At 40.8% G+C, this 19,713-nt stretch overlaps 1 protein-coding gene across 6 annotated transcripts in view; it reads left to right on the top strand.

Moving 5' to 3' along the window:
• CEP44 (centrosomal protein 44) overlaps window positions 1–17,248 on the top strand; it is a 43,731-nt gene extending 26,483 nt beyond the window's left edge. For all 6 annotated transcript variants that reach the window (XM_075860245.1, XM_075860247.1, XM_075860241.1 and 3 more), the window contains 6 exons: window positions 4,573–4,713; window positions 6,589–6,795; window positions 9,007–9,082; window positions 13,261–13,388; window positions 16,336–16,373; window positions 16,693–17,248. In XM_075860245.1, coding sequence (XP_075716360.1) covers window positions 4,573–4,713; window positions 6,589–6,795; window positions 9,007–9,082; window positions 13,261–13,388; window positions 16,336–16,373; window positions 16,693–16,738 — 636 coding nt within the window. In that variant the 3' untranslated portion in view covers window positions 16,739–17,248. The remainder of the gene's footprint in view (window positions 1–4,572; window positions 4,714–6,588; window positions 6,796–9,006; window positions 9,083–13,260; window positions 13,389–16,335; window positions 16,374–16,692) is intronic.
• Window positions 17,249–19,713: the final 2,465 nt, after the last annotated feature.

Raw genomic sequence — 19,713 nt, 5'->3', positions numbered from 1 at the left:
TGTCTTTTTTTTTTTTTTTTCCAAGATTTTCCCATTGCATGTTTTGCATGAAAGTCTACAAAAAATAACCTACATTATTGCTAACGTTCTTCACTTACACTACCGCGTTTTCATCGGCAAATCCTTTACATTGTCACCCATGTAACAACACTTATGAGCGCTATGACTTACCAGCAAATATATATATTTTTTGTACTACAATTTTTTAATAACGGTTTGCTAATCTCCATTCTTCTCTTCTATGCAACCACATCTAGATTTCTTCTAACTTTACTGAACTTTTAGTGTTGTTGAAAAATGGCAGCAGAGTCTGGACGTCCTTAATAATCTTTTGAATATATTTTGATGTTGACTAACAATAGTCCTCTCATTCTGAAGAGTATTATTACCTGGAATGTCTGCCATTTCTACCAAGACTGTGATATGACACTAAACTGCCTCCTGCGTGCAATTCTATCCAGTTTTCTTGCGTTCTGAAATGTATAGGTCTTTCTTTTTAAAATGGAGTATCTACAATCGAGAGACAGACTTTGTCCTTGCCATCTTCCTCCATGGCAACTATATTGATCACTACCCGCTCTGAATATACTCAATCTGTCCACGTGTGTGTGTAAAATGCCAAAATTACATCTCTGTCTCAAGGCAGTGGTAGGTAATGTAGATTTGTTGCGGTTGCCTGGCCTGCCAGCAGAATACATGCGCCCTGCAGTAGTAGACACAGGCTGCAAAACAGCCTGTAGTCTGCAGAGAAATGGCGGGAATGTCTCTGTGGCTTCCTTGCACTATCATTGAATGTCATGAAGGGCTTTATATCCTTTGTTCTCCATAGTTCAGCTTGATCTTTAAAAATAAGCGTGATCGGTACTAAACCTTCTCAAAAAAAGAAGTTCAGTCATAAAGTAAAATGAAGTCACTTTGTAGCATGAACCTTATTTCTGTATTCCTCCGTCTTCTAGTTTTCTGAATACAGTCCAGCAATGTAAACAATACATCTATATCTATAATGCCTGTATTCATTCTAGTTGCCATGGCTGCGTCCTATATCTGTACTACAATTTTATTTCTTATCCTTGCGTTTTATTAGGGGACAAAAACCTCTTCATGCTTCCTGAACTATACAAATATAGTTTACTTTTATCCGTATATCTAGTAGTATAGGCTAGAAAGAGAAATTGCACTTCCATGTATACATGTATGTACTGATCCATGCTAAATCAGAGAGCTGTCACTATGTACAAGCAAAATACATAAGTGACAAAATCATTGTTGCCATATTTGTATGTCTATGTCCTCCTTCGAGCTGATATTTAGGCGGTACTAATTCTATTCAATGAATAAAACGAGTTAAAATGCACTTTGTAATAAAACCTAATTGTATGCATGTAATCCGCTGCCTAGCACGGCAGGCTTATGGTTTAGTGTTGTTTGATCCTATATTTGGAAGACAAAAGTGCTACAAAACCTGCTCCGCTTCTATGGCTGTGCTCGACTAGGCACAACACTAATGTTGGCTTAAGGTCATACCATCTCATATGTTGTCCCTAAAGTGCATTGATCTTGTATTTATCTAGCAAATTTCTTGACCCCTTGTCGACACCTTGGTGTAAGGCTGGTTTCTGTGCCGCGCAGCCAAAAAACACACCGCAAAATCGCAAGTGTTTAACCATGAATGGACACAGTTTTGCGGTGTGTTTATTGGCTGCGTGTTCTTTTTAAGGCAAACACGTATTCGCTTGTAAAACCACGTGACCAATAACTGCATTGCAAAACTGTAGCAAACTGCGGGCAGCCTTTCCCTGAGGCTCTTGCTCACAGACGTGGCACTAATAAGGTAGGGGAACTCTTTGGATGAACTTGATAAGACATGCCTTTTTTCAGTCCTGAGTGTGGGATATGCTGGTTTAATGGTCCTTTGCATAACAAGATTTAGATCTTTAATCAATGAATGTCGTTCCACGTAACTAAAAATGCTGTTCGTACAATGCCCCCCCAAAAAATATATTCTTTTTGCAGAGCCACCTATAGGTAGTTTCCTTCTAACCAGGGATACTATCTTCTCTTAAAGAGGCTCTGTCACCACATTATAAGTGCCCTATATTGTACATTATGTGATTGGCGCTGTAATGTAGATTACAGCAGTGTTTTTTTATTTCGAAAAACGATCATTTTTGACGGAGTTATGACCTATTTTAGCTTTATGCTAATGAGTTTCTCAATGGACAACTGGGCGTGTTTTACTATATGACCAAGTGGGCGTTGTGGAGAGAAGTGTATGACGCTGACCAATCAGTGACCAATCAGCGTCCTACACTTCTCTCCATTCATTTACTCTGCAGATAGTTACATAGTTTGTACGGTTGAAAAAAGACACATGTCCATCAAGTTCAACCAAGGGATCGGAAAGGGGAAGTAAAAAATTTCTACACATAGGAGCTAATATTTTTTTGTTCTAGGAAATTATCTAACCCTTTTTTAAAGCCATCTACTGTCCCTGCTGTGACCAGCTCCTGCGGTAGGCTATTCCATAAATTCACCGTCCTCACAGTAAAGAAGGCTTGTCGCCTCTGCAGCTTGAACCTTTTTTTCTCCAGACGGAGGGAGTGCCCCCTTGTTTTTTGAGGGGGTTTTACATGGAACAGGATTTCACCATATTTTTTGTATGTGTCATTCATATATTTATAGAAGTTAATCATGTCCCCCCTTAGTCGTCTTTTCTCAAGGCTAAATAGGTTTCGTTCTTTTAATCTTTCCTCATAACTTAGATTCTCCATGACCCTAATTAGCTTCGTTGCTTTCTTTGTATTTTTTCCAACTCCAGGGCCTCCTTTCTATGAACTGGAGCCCAGAACTGGACTGCATATTCTAGATGAGGCCTCACTAATGCTTTGTAAAGTGGCAATATTACATCCCTGTCTCGCGAGTCCATGCCTCTTTTAATACACGACAATATCTTGCTGGCCTTTGAAGCAGCTGATTGACATTGCATGCTGTTATTTAGTTTATGATTTACAAGTACACCCAGATCCTTCCCAACAAGTGACTCCCCCAGTGTAGCTCCCCCCTAGGACATATGATGCATGCGTGTTGTTCGTACCCAGATGCATAACTTTACATTTATCTACATTAAACTTCATTTGCCAAGTGGACGCCCAAACACTCAGCTTGTTTAAATCCGCTTGCAATTCACAAACATTTTCCATAGTCTGAACTATATTACATAGCGTGGTGTCATCTGCAAAAATAGAAATAGTGCGATTAATCCCAGCACGGAACCCTGGGGTACACCACTTATTACCGGGGACCATTCAGAGTAGGAATCATTGACCACAACTCTCTGGATACGGTCCTTGAGCCAATTCTCAATCCAATTACAAACTATACTTTCTAAACCTATAGTCCTTAATTTACCCATTAGACGTCTATGGGGGACAGTGTCAAATGCCTATATATCTATATCGCAATGTGCAGCCACAAACACGAACATTACTGCAGTGTCCTGATAATGAATATACATTATCTTCAACAAGGACGTGATGTCTATTCAGAATCCTGACCACTTCTGTAGCGTTTCTGTGATACACAGCACAGCGAGATCTCGCTGTGAATGACAGTTTACAGCGTAATCTCGCGAGACTACACCTGCTATGCTGTAAATCACAGAGACGCTACAGAAGTGGTCAGGATTCTGAATACACATCACGTCCTGGCTGGAGGTAATGTATATTCATTGTCAGGACACTGCAGTAACGTTATAGTGTGTTTATGTGGCTGCAGATAGCTATATCGCTATGTGCTGTGTAAATGAATGGGGAGAAGTGTATGACGCTGATTGGCCCATTAGAGAGGCACATTCTGTAAATTGTGGTGAAGGTAATCTTCTTACCGGTGGTTATATTTGTGAGTTATCCTCTCCTTTCTGGTCCTCAGCTGTGTCATGTGACCAGGAATAGGACTCTCCAACTGCCACAGCGTCTCATGTGTGGACAGGAAGTCAGTTTCTCTATTCATTCCTATAAGACTCAAATCGAGGCTGTAAGGCCCTGTTCACACTGAGTTTTTTGCCGCGGAAACCGCGGCAAAAAACGGCCGAAATTGACTCCCATTGATTTCAATGGGAGATGGAGGTTTTTTTTACCGCGAGCAAGAAAAAAAAAAATGCTCGTGGGAAAAAGAAGTGACATGTCCTATTGCGGCAAAAAACACGTGTGGTGCAAAACCACTTCAAAACAACCAGACCTGATTTTTCCAGGCAGAATTTTCTGCCTACAAAAAAACTCAGTGTGAACATACCCTAATAGAGAAACTGACTTCCTATCCACACATGAGACGCTGTGGCAGTTGGAGAGTTCTATTGCGGGTGACATGACACAGCTGAGGACCAGAAAGGAGAGGATAACTCACAAATACAGCCACCGGGAAGAAAATTACTTTCACCATAATGTGCCTCTCTAATGGGCCAGACCATAAAAATTTGGGGGAGTGCTACATTAAAAGAAACCCAGCAGGGAGGTAGGGAGACAGGGAGACATCAGCAGTACTCCCTATAAACTAATGTAATTATTTTTTTTACAGAAAAAGATCCTTGTCGAGCGCCATACAGGTACTGACCTTCATCTATCTTCTTTCCCTGTGGCTAGTGAATTATTTGTGTCACAAAAGGAAGAAGTAGTTTCTATATCCGATTGTGAAGAGGAAGATCCGTGGGAGAATGAGGTAAGATAAATGTAGATCTGATATTTTAGTGGATGCAGCTGTGTCTCACCAGAATACATACATTTTTCATAGAGACTCTTCATCAGAATCACATTGCAATAATAGAGCAGGGAAGTCATGAGCAATAAAAATTCCCAGTTGCTTCTCTATTATCCGTCTGTCTGGTTCTTATAGTCAAGTACACAGCAGCCAGCCTTCTGTTGACCACCCCTGGTCCACATTCTCCATTGGCCCCGGCTATCGCGTGATCGCCGGGAAACTGGTCACGAGACCAAGCTGCTGTGTCTAAGCTGAAGCAGCAAAGGCCTGAATGTGACACACTATAGCTGCAAATGGTCTGATCAGAGAGCACTTATTTTGGAAAACCCACGGAGAACAGCTGTTTGCTGCGAGCTTGCCTCCTGGCATTACACCAAACAGCTGATTTTGCCGAGGCCAGCCAGGCATTTCTCCTGCATTGGCCACTGCAGGGAATAAGTAGTATTACACGGCGACCATTTAGATGAAAAAATTACATGGATGACTCGGGTCCACCAAAAGAAAAGTCAATCTTACAGAGTGGCTCCTTATTCTCGCCGATAGAATGTCCGCTGAAACTCTGCCGCAGCGGCTGTGATCAGAGCTGACTTTGAACCCGGCCTTTCAAACCCTTCGATGCCGCAGTCAAAAGTGACCACGGCATCTAAGTAGTTATACAGAGGGAAGAGGCTTCATCTTTCTCTCCATCAGCTCCACCATGACACGATCATGGGGTGTTAATGGGTTGCCAAGGCACTCTCAGAGCTGCCATGTGAGGCCCTGCCGGAGGCTAATAGACAAACACACTGCAATATATTAGTATTATGTAAGTAATCAAATGATCAACATAAAAATGTAAATAATATGTTTAGAAAAAACCTTTTTCCCCCTTACAAAATGCTTTAATGAAAAAAAATTACAATAAAGTACAGATAATTGATATTGCTGCAACCATAACGAACCGTGCTATATAAAAAAAATGTTTTATTTATGCCGCACCGTGCAGTGAACACCTTAAAAAAAAAAAAATAATAATAATAAAATAATCATTATGGTGGAATTGGGGTGGTTTTTTTATGACCCCCTTCCTCTCTAACTTATTCCTTTTTTGATCAAGTCCTATCTAGCCCAAAATTATATCAATAAAAACTACACCTCGCCCTGCAAAAAACAAGCCCTCTTGAAGCACGGTCAGCAGTAAAAAAAAAAAAGTTATTGCTTTCACAAGTTTTTTTTTTTTTTTTACTGTGCAATTGTAGTAAAACATAAAACGTAATATAAATTATACCGTACGGTGAACATAAAAACAAAACCCACATTTTTTCTATTCTCCCGAAAAATTTAATAAACGTTTTTCTAGACATTTTATGTAGCCTAAAATCAAGCCATTAAAAAATACAACTTGTCAAGCAAGCAAAAAAAAAAAAAATGTACAAATGCAGTGCCGAAAAATGTAAAAGCTATGGCTCTCGGAAACGGCGTGGTGAAGAAATTGATGCCTAAAAATAACCCTTAAGGGGTTATAGGTCTTCTTTTTTTTTCTCTCTCCTGCTTGTCCATGTAATAATCCAACGCCTTTTGGCTGCACAGATGCCTGATAAAAGGCAGAGTGTAGAATATTAAGTGAACATCTGGAAGGGTTGCTGTGAGAAGCTCCCTCTTTTTTAGCACTGGTTATTATAAGCATGCTCCGCTAATAATCCGGGGGTCTGCTTTAAAAGAACTTTATGCAATAATGACAGCAAGGAACTTCTGAATTGTCTAAGTGGAGTAAGTATGGAGAGCAGTGTACAATGCAGAGCACACGCACTAATATGACTTCGCTCTGGGAAATCTAAAGCAGTTGTGTCATTGCAGGTGACAAAGGACACCCAGATAGATTTACTGAAGGCCCAGCTTGCTGAATGTCAAGACAAACTTTCAAGACTTGACTGGATGGAGGACAGACTGCAGGCACTGGAGACCAGTATGAAAGGGAAAATAATCATCGATGAAACAGACTGGAATAACCTTCTTAGTCGGGTCCTTCTCCTGGAAACAGACCGCTTGTTGCAATTAAAAAAGGTTTGTAGCCTGTTACATGTGATGTAGTCAAGTCGCGGGACAGAAGGAGCGCTGCCACACACAGCTGAAGAGCCGCTTCCGTCACGTACTCTGACAGTAAACCTCCTAAATTCAATGGTTTAAAGAAAATTTTACTTGTTTTTATGTATTTTTATAATTCTGTATTTCATTCTTGTTAAACCTCAGGCTGAACCACAGATACTGCTACTTTCTCCTGTGCTCATTGGAAGAAAGTTGGAGTAAAAAGCTTTTTATTAAGAAGCGCACACCTCTTATTAAATTGGGTACATCACTGGCCATCCATGTGCCAGAAAGTGAAATACATGCCAGCCATGGGCTGGCATAGATTTGCACCATAACTTGCACATAAATTATGATAAATTTGTTGGGTGTTTTGGGGGAAAAAAGGCGTGAGCAGTAGAAACGGCGCAAAAGTCGTCATTTTTACAGCAACTTGCGACTTTTGTGCCGTTTGCGACTGTTCCCTACCAGAACACTGGCATAAAAAACTTAATATTTTCCTCAGTGTCATCCTACTTCTCAATGCACTTAGTATTCACTTCCCTCACTCCGATGATCCAGTTGTTATAAACCCATTGAGGTATCGATTTAGAAAACTAGGTCTGGCACATTTAGGATCACAACATAGGCTCAAAAATATCGCTGTTTATTAACCAGAAAATGGAATTAAATGATTGTTGTGGACTAGAGTAACTCCTGAAGTATGTTGATTGATGAAACATTAAGTCAAAGACTCTGACACTATTCCACACTAGGGTTGCACGATGCATCGAAATTTCAATACCATGCACCCTCAAACGGTTCAATACCGTTAATTCATGTATTTCGATACTAAGCTGTGTGGCCGCACAGCTAAGTGTAGTAACACATGAATGTTGTTAGAGCGGGTCTACGGCTATCTAATACAGCCATTGCCCCTCTACAGAGTCCTGACAAGTGCGCGCACTAAGGAGCACCGGCACTGAAGACCGAACACGGCAGGCGCACTGCAAACCACCATGTTCTCTGTCTTCAGTGCCTGCGTCGCTTCTCATTAATGCAGCGCTGGCCGCATCACCTCATGCTGATCGTGCGTGCTCACTCCTTGTAAGGAGCGGGGCAAAGGCTGTATTACACAGCCCCGCTCTACTGGCGGAGATCAGTGAAATCTCTTATCTCAAAGCTGACCGCAGCATTTAAGGGGAAAATGAGAAGGGGGGATGCCCTTTGGATCGTGCCACAGGGAATCCCTGTGACGCGATTGAGGGACATACCATATATGGGCAGACAGCTAAGGGTCTATTGAAGGGCTGTCTGACCATATTTCCTGTTGGGGCACACTTAGGTATGTCCTGACTATCCGTACACAGGCTAATGTACTGGCATATAGATGTATGCCAGTACATTAAAGTTTAAAAATAAATAAAGAAACTTTAAATAAAAAAAACATAATTTTTTTTACAATAAACTTTAAAATAAGTTTCAATACATAAAATATACACATCCGGTATTGTCGCGACCGTAATAACAAATTTATAGCGTCATTTATGATGTTTACGCTGTTGGAAATTAAAAAAAACTGCTTTCTTTCGCTTATTAATGTGAGGCACGAGGTATTCTGAATTTTGAACCTCCATGTGCCTCACATTAATAGTAATTAACCCAATCATGTACCTAACATATTAACCCAATGTTGTCCATTATGACTGAGGAACATGATGGGGTTAATTACTATTCATGTGAGGCACGTGGAGGTTCAAAATTCATCACATCATTCGCCTCACATCAGAAAATGTTGTGATTATTATTATTGTTGGCAAAGTATCGTTTTGGTATCTAGTATCGCAATACTACACAAAGTATCGGTATCGAAGTCCAAATTTTGGTATCGTGACAACCCTGCATAACACTGCCCAACTCGGACACATTCATAGCAACGGAGCACAGTATTACAGCTTCCTACCATAGTGAAAGAATTGGAGTCAGCTGTAATTTTGTGCTGTGCCGCTAGGGATGTGTCTGCGTTGGGCAGTGTGGCACTGTGTGAGCGATGAAGAGGAAGCTTTACACGCCGGAGGGTAGCGGGCGCTTCACACAGCTGAGAGGCAGGGGTGCCAAGAGTCGGACCCCTACCAATATTCATGGATATTTCGGTCACTGGACAACCCCTTTAAGTCACTTTATAAGGAATATGTTATTCAATCTTTCCAGAGAGATTTGGCATCTGAGTTCACATCTATAAGTGAGGAACGTACATCAAGCAGAATGACAAATGAAGTACCTCCTGGTGAGTGTCATGTAAAGTCATATTCTCACACCGTGTTGTAGCTCTTAGAAAAAGGGAGTCGGTCTGAAGATGTATTTAGCTGGTGTTAGAATTTTGTAGATAAAATATTGCTATTCTTTACGTTTCCTAGCACACGTCTGCCTGGATTTTTTTCCACAATTAGACATCCACCATGCTTTCTAGATATCTTACAATTTGAATTTGCACACTTTAGGGGTGCTGTATTAAAGAGGCTCTGTCACCACATTATAAGTGCCGTATCTCCTACATAAGGAGATCGGCGCTGTAATGTAGGTGACAGTAATGCTTTTTATTTAAAAAAACGATCTGTTTTCACCAGTTTATTAGCAATTTTAGATTTATGCTAATGAGTTGCTTAATGCCCAAGTGGGCGTGTTTTTACTTTAGACCAAGTGGGCGTTGTACAGGGGAGTGTATGACGCTGACCAATCAGCCTCATGCACTCCTCTCCATTCATTTACTCAGCGCATAGGGATCCTTCTAGATCCTTATGTGCTGTCTTATACTAACACATTAACAATACTGAAGTGTTTAGACAGTGAATAGACATTCCACAGGATATCTATTCACAATCTGTGCACTTCGTTAATCTGTCTGTGGTAGTTACAGCAGAATAAGCGTAATCTCATTGTAACCTGTCATCTACAGCGTGATCTCGCGAGATTACGCTTCCTCTGCTGTAACTACCATAGAAACAGTAACGAAGTGCAGAGATTGTGAATAGACATCCCGTGGAATGTCTATTCACTGTCTAAACACTTCAGTATTGTTAATGTGTTAGTATAAGACAGCACATAAGGATCTAGCAGGATCCCTATGCGCTGACTAAATGAATGGAGTGGAGTGCATGAGGCTGATTGGTCAGCGTCATCCACTCCCCTGTACAACGCCCACTTGGTCTAAAGTAAAAACGCCCACTTGGGCATTAAGCAACTCATTAGCATAAATCTAAAATCGCTAATAAAGTGGTGAAAATAGATCGTCTTATTAAATAAAAACCACTGCTGTCGAGTTAATAGTAATTATCATCATGAAACTATGCTTAACTACTCGATTAAGGGACATGACAAAATTGTGAACTCCTGGAAGCCTTGGAGTACTTCTAAATATCTTCTTTAACTATCTCTAATTTTTCATCCGTGTTGGTAGGAGAATTGTAAAAAAAATTTCTCTTTTTACCTTTCTCTGCTTGATACAGTGATGCAATAATTTTGTGACGTTTTTATTTTGTTATGTTATGTCTTTGATGATCTCGCATTGTTTAGAGGTCATCAGTTTGTACTTTGATTTGTAAAAAAACTTTGCAAAATTGAATAAAAATGTATTGTTTAAAAAAATAAAAAAAATACTACGCCAGTCTTAAAGGGTGACTAAATGTTCAACAAACTTCTGACATGTCATGGTGACATTTTATTGGCACCAATCACTAAAACAAAGCAACAGAAGCGCTTGTGAGAGCGCTCAGCAGCTTAGTTTCTGTTTGGCTTTTTACGGCAATCAATGTAGCGGTGTACGAACTCAATAGAATGTCTATGAACCCGTACATCGCTACATCGGCTTTCCGGAAAAATTCAAACAGATACTAAGCTGCTGAGCGCTCACACGTGCGCTACTGCCTCTACGTTTTAGCGATTGGTGGTGGGTCTCAGTGCTCGCACCACCACCAATCAAAACTTCTGACATGTCACTATGACATGTCAGATGTTTTTTTGAATGTTTAGTTACACCTTAATGAAGTAAACAAAAACCTAAAGTAAGATGTAACAAATTTATTGAGAGGCATGTGATAATAAACTGGTTGCATCTTCGGCTATCCTTGCGACACTTCATTAAATTTATGCCAGCCACGAGCCAGCATAGATTTCAGCTACAATTGATGCCAGATTCTGGTTGATTTTTAGTGCCAACCGTTGTAACCAATCATTAGTAGTTTTTCGGAAAAATTGTATATGAATCTACACTGCCTACCGCTAGAAATGGCTGGGTTCTTCACACTTCCTCAGGGTTTTTTGTTTTTTTTAAATGAACCCTTTCAGGATCGGGGGTGATTTGGGCCAGAACAAAATGTCACCTTATGAAATGCTGTATTCTAAGAGTACGTCCACACAGCGTCTTGAAATCCCAGGGTGTATTACAGTAGCAGCAAAGTGGTTACGATTTGAAAAAATTCTATCCACATGCTTCGGAAATTGACTTATGGTGCGGATTCTCCATCTGCATCATGTCCATTTCTTTTTTGAAAATCCAAACTGAAATGTAATTTTTTTTGCATAGGGCTTTCTTATTATTTAAAATGGGACATGATTTTATTTTGTTTAGGGAAAAATGGCCAGAAAAAGAGTAAAAAGTATAATTTTTCCTCTTTTTTTTTTTTCATGTTCTGTTTTAGGGTAGTTTTGTTTAATCAATAATCTTTCCCGTGCATAGCGATGATATGACTGTACATAGTGTAATGTATGATGCCGCTATATCTCCCCCTTAACTTTAGACGCAGTATCTGTACATAGAGGAAAATCATCCAAGCACAGACCGTTTTTAATAAACGCGCTAAAAAGCAGATAGAACAGGGAAAAATTGGTGGCTGGGGGTAATTATTACATATTTGAAGTCACGTACATCGTGCATTGACAGTGACGATCGCAGCGTTCCTGCAGCATAAGGGCTCGTCCTCGCGCTACGGAATTGGTCAGAATTTCGAGAATTAACAAATCTCATCCACACGCTGCGAAAAAATTCAGAGCAGAAATTGACCTGCGGTGCGTATTTTTTCGCACCGCAGCAAGTCCATTCCTGCTTCGGAAAGTGGCCATAATTGCTGCGTTTTTCAGAGGAGATGTCTCCATTTCCTAACATTTGGAAAAACACAGCAAAATACGCACCATTTTCTGCCATAAAAACCGCAGGAAATGGTGCGTTTTTTCCGCAGCCGAATGGCTGCGTTTTGTTTGTTTTTTACCAGAATTGCTGCACAAGTTTTGTTATGTGTGTTTGTGTGGACAGGCCCTAAGGCATTTCAGGTCTGACAATAACGAACAGCCTCTGGACTTGTTCAGGTCCTCATGACGACATACAGACCGAAGAATGTAAGTTACTGTCAGACTGAAGGGGTTAAGAGGCCAACAGTCAATTTTTCGCTACATTTTAACAGAGGGCTGAACAAGTACCAGGTAGCCATATCTCGTAGCGGTTTGGTTTGCACCTATAAACATTTTATTTTGTTCTATAATTATGTCCCATAGGAATTCCTATTGGTTGGCTACTAAAAAAATCAAACTGGCCTGGAGTGGTCTAACTGGTTCCGAAACTCTACAGCAGCCCCTTACCTCATCTATATACTACAGCCCCCAGCTCTGGGTAACCATAGTGTTAATGCTTGTCTTCCATCTGCGTTACCGAGACCAAGTGAATCGCAGTATAGGAAGACTTATAAAAAAAATCCAACTTATTATAGCCAATGAGCAACTGACTTGTCGTGTGTAAATGCAGCCCCTAACAATACTATCGGCGTTCGCCATAGAGTAATTTACCAGTTTGGGTCACAGTGTTATGTTCTTGCACAACTGATCCCAAACTTTTCAAGCAATAATCTTTCTTGTAATGTACTACAATATACACGTTTAAAGGTCCAGTGTCGTTATTATTTTTTAGTTCTTTCTATGGCTAATTCACATTCTAGGCTTGTTTGATTTAATGGGCCATATTACAATGTTCCGTTTCCTCATGTGGTTCTACTGCCATCTACTGGTATTAAGCATAAATCCATCTAATTTCTCGTATCAGAATTGAAGACTTATTATTAACATTGTTTTTTTGGCATATGTGTTTAGAATTTATTAATAATAATATATAAAAATAATCTGTCAGCCTTTGTGCAGACAAGGTTGTAATGTTTATCCAATAATACAGCGGTGATTTTGTTCTTCCTCTCGGTGATCGCCGTCACATTCTTGAGGTTAAAGGTTTGGATTTCTTGTTGTCTGGGTCACTTGCTTTTTGTGCCTATAATTTAGCAATGAGAATAGCAGGAAAAATTCCAGTTGGACCTGGGACCGCAGGATTCTATATAAACCCCATGCTCCTCACCAGCAGTAAATCATGTTTGATGGCTGACCCTGTAAATAGACAAAGGTTATTCATAAATGGCTGTTTCTTCACAGGTTTGAACATTAAGGCAGATCTACCAGCAAACAATCACCAGTCGTCTGGATACAGTTCTCTTCTGTCAGCAGAATCCTCTCCTGCAGCTATTGACGTGAATTATAGCAACTTGACAGAAGACTCGAGGGTAAGCGAGACGGCCAAATGGTTGTGTGAATTCCGTTGCACGGTCGAAAGCTCGCGCAATCATTGGTGGCGGCCGATGACTTGTAATTCCTACCTATTATTTGTTATTAGACACTAGTGGGAGACTATGCGCTACTTGGAAACCCTTTCAGCTTTGAAGGTGCAAATGGCAAACAGCACTTAGTATATATAACTCCGGTATGACTGCGGTTAACTCTAATATTCCATCCCACCTCATGTAAGGTTTGCTGCGGTCCAGGAAGCTGAGACGTCCACGGATGATTACCACCAATTATTTTCTCTCTCTAACTAACAATATGGCGGCTCTGCAGGGTCTAAACAAAACATTTTTGACGTTTTAAAAGTGTTTTCTCATCTGAATCATTCATGGGATACCTGCAGGTTATGCCATAAATGGCTGGTAGATGTGGGTCCCACCTGTTGGATGCAGATTGGCCGCCAGCTGCATTGGCTTCAAAGCAAAGGATTGTCTTTTTATTCATTTTTTTTTTTTTTGTAATACATTTTACAAAGAACATTCACAGCACTATGTCATTATATATTCAAAGTACCAAGTAGAGATACATAGTAAGAACAGTAGATCAGTCAACAGCAGTTTCTTGATAGTTTCCAGGTACCTACCAGAGGGAGACTTAGATAATTGGCCAGCGTTAATCAATTTGACATCAATATGTCAAAGCATTAATAATATTTGAACTGAATTTATATTTTATACACAGTCAAGTGACATTATTATGACCAACTCCTACTTTAGACGTCGGCAGCGCGTAGCCCATGAAGGAAGTGATGTGTCTTGGACTGGCTTGGTGGTGAGGGGTGAACGTCGACTACGAGGTGCGTGAGGGCCGAACGAAACGCTACAGTGGAGCAGCTCACCGTGAAAATCAACCAGGGGGCTATCAGACGTGTGTCTAAAACAACAGTTCAGCAAATCCTACTGCGTATGGGGCTCCGAAGCGGGCGGATGGTCACTGCTTCTATGCTAACAAAGTTGCATCGGAAAAAAGTCTTCAATTTGCACGGCAGTATCGGAATTGGACCACTGATGATTGGCAAAGGGTTGCCTTCTCCGATGAGTCACGTTTTCTGCTTCATCGATCAGATGGACGTTGGCGCGTCAGACAAGAAACATCAGAGAACAAACACCCTGCAACAATTGCTGGAAGAACACATGCTGGTGGCGGCAGCGTTATTCTCTGGGGAATTTTTTCATGATATTCTCTGGGCCCACTCATCTATGTGGAAGGAACTCGGAACCGATTTGGGTATGAATCCATTGCTGCAGATCACGTCCACCCATACATGCTGTTTGTCTTCCCGGGGGCAGATGGAATCTTCCAGCAAGACAATGCGACGTGTCACACGGCTAGAAATGTCCAGCAGTGGTTGGAAGAGCACGACCAAGACTTCCAAGTACTTCCCTGGTCCCCTAATTTGCCAGACTTGAACCCAATTGAGCATCTGTGGGACCACCTCGATCATCTTGTTCGCTCTATGGATCCTCCCCCACGCACCCTCCAGCAAATGTGGGAAGCACTGCGGTCAGCATGGCTCCAGATACCGGAGACCTCCTACCAGCACCTTATTGAGTCACTCCCAGCCCGTCTAGCTGCTGTCCGTGCTGCACACGGCGGCTACTCTCGATATTAGCTGGTGGTCATAATAATGTGTGTGTGTGTAATATATATATATATATAATGTTAGTGTTCAATGGGGTGGCACTGTGAACAGGAGTCTAGATCCAAAGATCCAAATAGTGGGTGCCCTGCTCACCAGCTTGACCTTCAAACCTGGACTTCTAAAGAATAATAGCACAAAAACGAGCGGCACTCCAGGGGGCATAATCCAAGAAATCTAATTTATTCACCCTCCGTGGAAAGGATATACTAATGCTAAGATTTAGACCGTGTAAAATAAGACCATGCAGTCAGATTTGTCAAATTTCTCACAAGGGAGCTGCATGATACATATGGTGCATCTTGACCGGTTAGTCGTCTTTCTCTTCTTTATACCACCTTTGATTTGTCTTGTTTTGCTACGGAATTTTGTGCCAAATCTTTGGCAGATTTTATGCCACACTAATTTTGTCTAAGCCATGCTTCTTTTTGTGAGACTTTGTTTAGTGAAGCACAAAGATGTGTTCTTTTCGACGCATTAGCTTAATAAATAGGTTTTAATCCTGATCCTGCTTTATGCGCCACATTTTCGCTCCTTTCTAGGCGCAAACACATTAGTTTGGATTTTATGTGGGATAATGGGTTAATTAAACTACAGTACCATACAACGCCATTAGTGTTTACCTATAGAATTCATCTATATATGAAATTGAGTAACCCTGTAAACGCATTACGTATACAGCTCCTGAGTTGCAGCCCGTATTATAGTCCAGATCTACATTGACAATCCTGCAGGCTTCAGAGCTCCATATCCTAGCATCCCTTGCTGGCTCATTGTCTGCACAGGGCTTGTCTTGATATGTATTCTGGAAAATGTGCATCTCATGTAGGAAAACCTAAAGCTGGCCACACATAAGGTTAGAATAATATCCACTTAGTCCTCATGTTTATAAGTGTGTTGTGAGATATAATTGTCTGTTGAATGAGCGTATGTCGTGTATGGCCAGTTTACTGTTTACAGCACCGTAAAGCTTTTAGAGTGTGTCTGTGAAAAAGCCTGTTGACTGACACCAGCAGAATTATGAATGCAGCTCTGGACTATAATAAAGGTTTTGAGACCGGATCAGTACAAGATAAATATTACTATGTATTCAAGTTTTTTGAAAAAAATATATATATATAAGTAAAGTGGTGTTCAATGGTAAACATTTTCATTGGCTACAAGTTCAACATGTACCAGTCATTTGTTTCATATGATTCTGTATGTTGTAAATAAAAAATAAAGAATCTTCCATCTATATGTCTCCACAGGAGAGCACAAAACAAAGAATGGACAGATTAACTAAAATGTAAGTTAAAAAATACAAGACCTCTAGGAGCCTGTTCATCTATAGCGGTGTCATACCTACATGTGTGGGGGACCAGATTCATTACAAGAAGTCCCTACAAAGCCATTTATTAAGTTTTCAGGGGACATCATTGAATGGAATAGCACTCCAAACGGTTGTTACGAAAGAAGAAGCGGTATTATATTACATAACGTGTAAATAACCCGTCGGATATGGCAGGTTGACGTAGGCATTCCAGACCCGCGCCACCATGTGATACATCATCAATGTTTTTTTGCGTTGCTTGTATAACTGTTCTTCGTTCTCTATTCCTTTTTAGGCTGGAAGAGACCTCTCGACTACTGAAATTTTCTAATGGCTCATAGCGTTGTGGATGTGTATTCGTAGAACAATGTAAAAATGATTTTGTTTGGAAATTTGTAACCTTTTTTGAAGTCTTAACACCATTGCTGACATTTTCATAACATCTCTGTTTTGTGACATTTTTACGTCTCGGTATTACATATCGGGTCATCGTTTGCATCCTGCTCACATACTCGCAAAGATCTCTGCTCTGATTTTTATTTTTCATGGATGTTGACAACCGGCCATCTGTCCTTCTGTGGAGGTTGTAATGAGAAAAAAAGTGAGAGCTCTGACTGTGCCTTAAATAGAACCATAGCTTGAAATGTATTGAAAAATTATTAAATATCCTGTGCTTGTTGTTTTCTCACCTTGCCCATATGTTGCACAGTTTATTAACTTTTCATATACGCATTATTTATTAAAGATGGAGCAGACACGTGTCACGGTCTAGATAAATCGCCTTTTTATAGTCTTGTGATAACCTTTATAGGGTAATGATTAATTACAGTTATTAAAGTCCTCAAGAATAACTTTAGGCTCATCAGTTCCGTTATTGCCATTTTTTTTGTTAGTTGTGCAGAAGAAATTTTTTGTCGCCGTGCGCGCGCGCGCGCTATATCAAATCTTGGATGCCAAGTGAACAACAGATATCTTTGTCATGAGCCTTAAACCATTCCTGAACAATTTGTACAGTGTGGCAGGGAGCATTATCCCACTGAAAGAGGCCACTGTCATTAGCGATTACCGTTGGCATGAAGTGGTGTACTTGATCTGCAACAATATTTAGGTAGGTGGTACGTGTCAAAGTAACATCCACATGAATGCCAGGACACAAGGTTTCCCAGCAGAACAATGTCCAGAGCATCACACACTAATCCGACCAGACGACCTGCATTCTTCTACGGCCCAGGTTTCTCTGAACCGTTACAGCATCATTACGGCGTGTGTGTTTACACAACCAACAGGACGTGCTATAATTTGCTAATGCAGGAAGGGGTAAATACTAGGGGGAAAGACGGGTACAATGACTGTCCAGTCAGGGGTCTAGATAGTCACTTTAAAATGAATGTCCACACTTGAGCTTAATTTTGTTAATCTAAATAGGTCTAAACTTCTGTGTTGACTAATTGATGGCATCAAGTTTTCCCCAACCACTAGGGGGAGTTCAGGAGCCTACTGCACACTGTAGATTGCACTCCATAATAATACAGTATGCAGTAAGCTCCCCCTTGTGGTAGGTGCAGGCAGCTAGAATTTCATAATTTAAATCTGTTTATATGAGGATTTGGAGCGCCGTATCAGAAAAACAAAGCTTCAGCTGCTATAAAAAAAAATGTTAATAAATTAATGGACACAGAATTTTAAACCTAGGAACAGCATGATGATAAAATGTGGACATTGACTGTTTTTATTATAATATATATATATTTACGTGAATGATATGAACAGGACTGTTTCCTTATGGACACCGTACATCTTCATGCATTCGTGTTTATTACCTGCATTGACAATTTAAACACATTGATTCAGATTTTTGTAATTTTATATATTTTACCAGAGGATAAGTATGATGGGATGTTGCGCTGTTCATTAGAGCGTTTTAATTTTGCCTTCCCATTTCTCATTGCTTCATAGTTTACGGCACTTGGAGCATATGAACTCTCACAACCAATTGGAAGTTTTCACTGTAACATGTCGTTCACACTAGCTAATAGGTGCTTCAAGGAAAGACAGGTCATAAATGTAAGGTAAAGATGTGTGGGAAGGGGCTCTACATTGCTACTATTGGATTACACAAGTGTAGCGGACACGCATCCCAGACACAGCTGGCTAACACTTTCATTCTGTTTCAGCAGATTCTTTTGCATGTGCTATTTTGGAAGTTATACATATCCATATATTACCATTTTTAGGTTTGTAGCCTGAGTCTGCATACACTTTGCTTGGGCAAAACCTATGGAGTAATTGGTATCCATCCAGAGGGAATTCATACTATTGGGCCACTACTTGCTTTTTGTAAACTTTTAGGACATTTTTGTGTAAATATAGCAAGACTATTTACAGTGGTAACGGTTCATATTCAATGTGCTTATTTTATGCACCATAGTTTCATAATTGTATATATTTTTTGTTATTAAATGCACTTGATTGTCAAACAGGAATCCTATACAGGTCATGAATGGAATATACACAGTCGAGTCACATTATTATGATCAGCTAGTATCCAGAGTAGCCGCCGTGTGCAGCACGGACAGCAGCTAGACGGGCTGGGAGAGACTCAATAAGGTGCTGGTATGCCGTCTCCGGTATCTGGAGCCATGCTGACTGCAGTGCTTCCCACATTTGCTGGAGGGTGCGTGGGGGAGGATCCATAGAGCGAACAAGATGATCGAGGTGGTCCCACAGATGCTCAATTGGGTTCAAGTCTGGCCAATTAGGGGGCCAGGGAAGTACTTGGAAGTCTTGGTCCTGCTCTTCCAACCACTGCCGGACACTTCTAGCCATGTGACACGTTGCATTGTCTTGCTGGAAGATTCCATCTGCCCCCGGGAAGACAAACAGCATGTATGGGTGGATGTGATCTGCAGCAATGGATTCATACCCAAATAGGTTCAGAGTTCCTTCCACATAGATGAGTGGGCCCAGAGAATATCATGAAAAAATTCCTCAGAGAATAACACTGCCGCCACCAGCATGTGTTCTTCCAGCAATGGTTGCAGGGTGTTTGTGCTCTGTTTCTTGCCTGATATGCCAACGTCCATCCGTTCGATAAAGCAGAAAATGTGACTCATCGGAGAAGGCAACCCTTTGCCAATCATTGGTGGTCCAATTCCGATACGGCCGTGCAAAGCCTTTTTTTCCGATGCACCTTTGTTAGCATAGGAGCTGTGATCATCCGTCTGCTTCGTAGCCCCATACGCATTAGGGTTCGCTAAACTGTTGTTTTAGACATACATTTGGTAGTCCCCTGGTTGATTTTCACGAGCTGCTCCAC

The sequence above is a fragment of the Rhinoderma darwinii genome, chromosome 1, assembly GCF_050947455.1.
Source record: "Rhinoderma darwinii isolate aRhiDar2 chromosome 1, aRhiDar2.hap1, whole genome shotgun sequence".
Taxonomy (NCBI): domain Eukaryota; kingdom Metazoa; phylum Chordata; class Amphibia; order Anura; family Rhinodermatidae; genus Rhinoderma; species Rhinoderma darwinii.
This window is presented reverse-complemented; position numbering and strand designations above follow the sequence as displayed.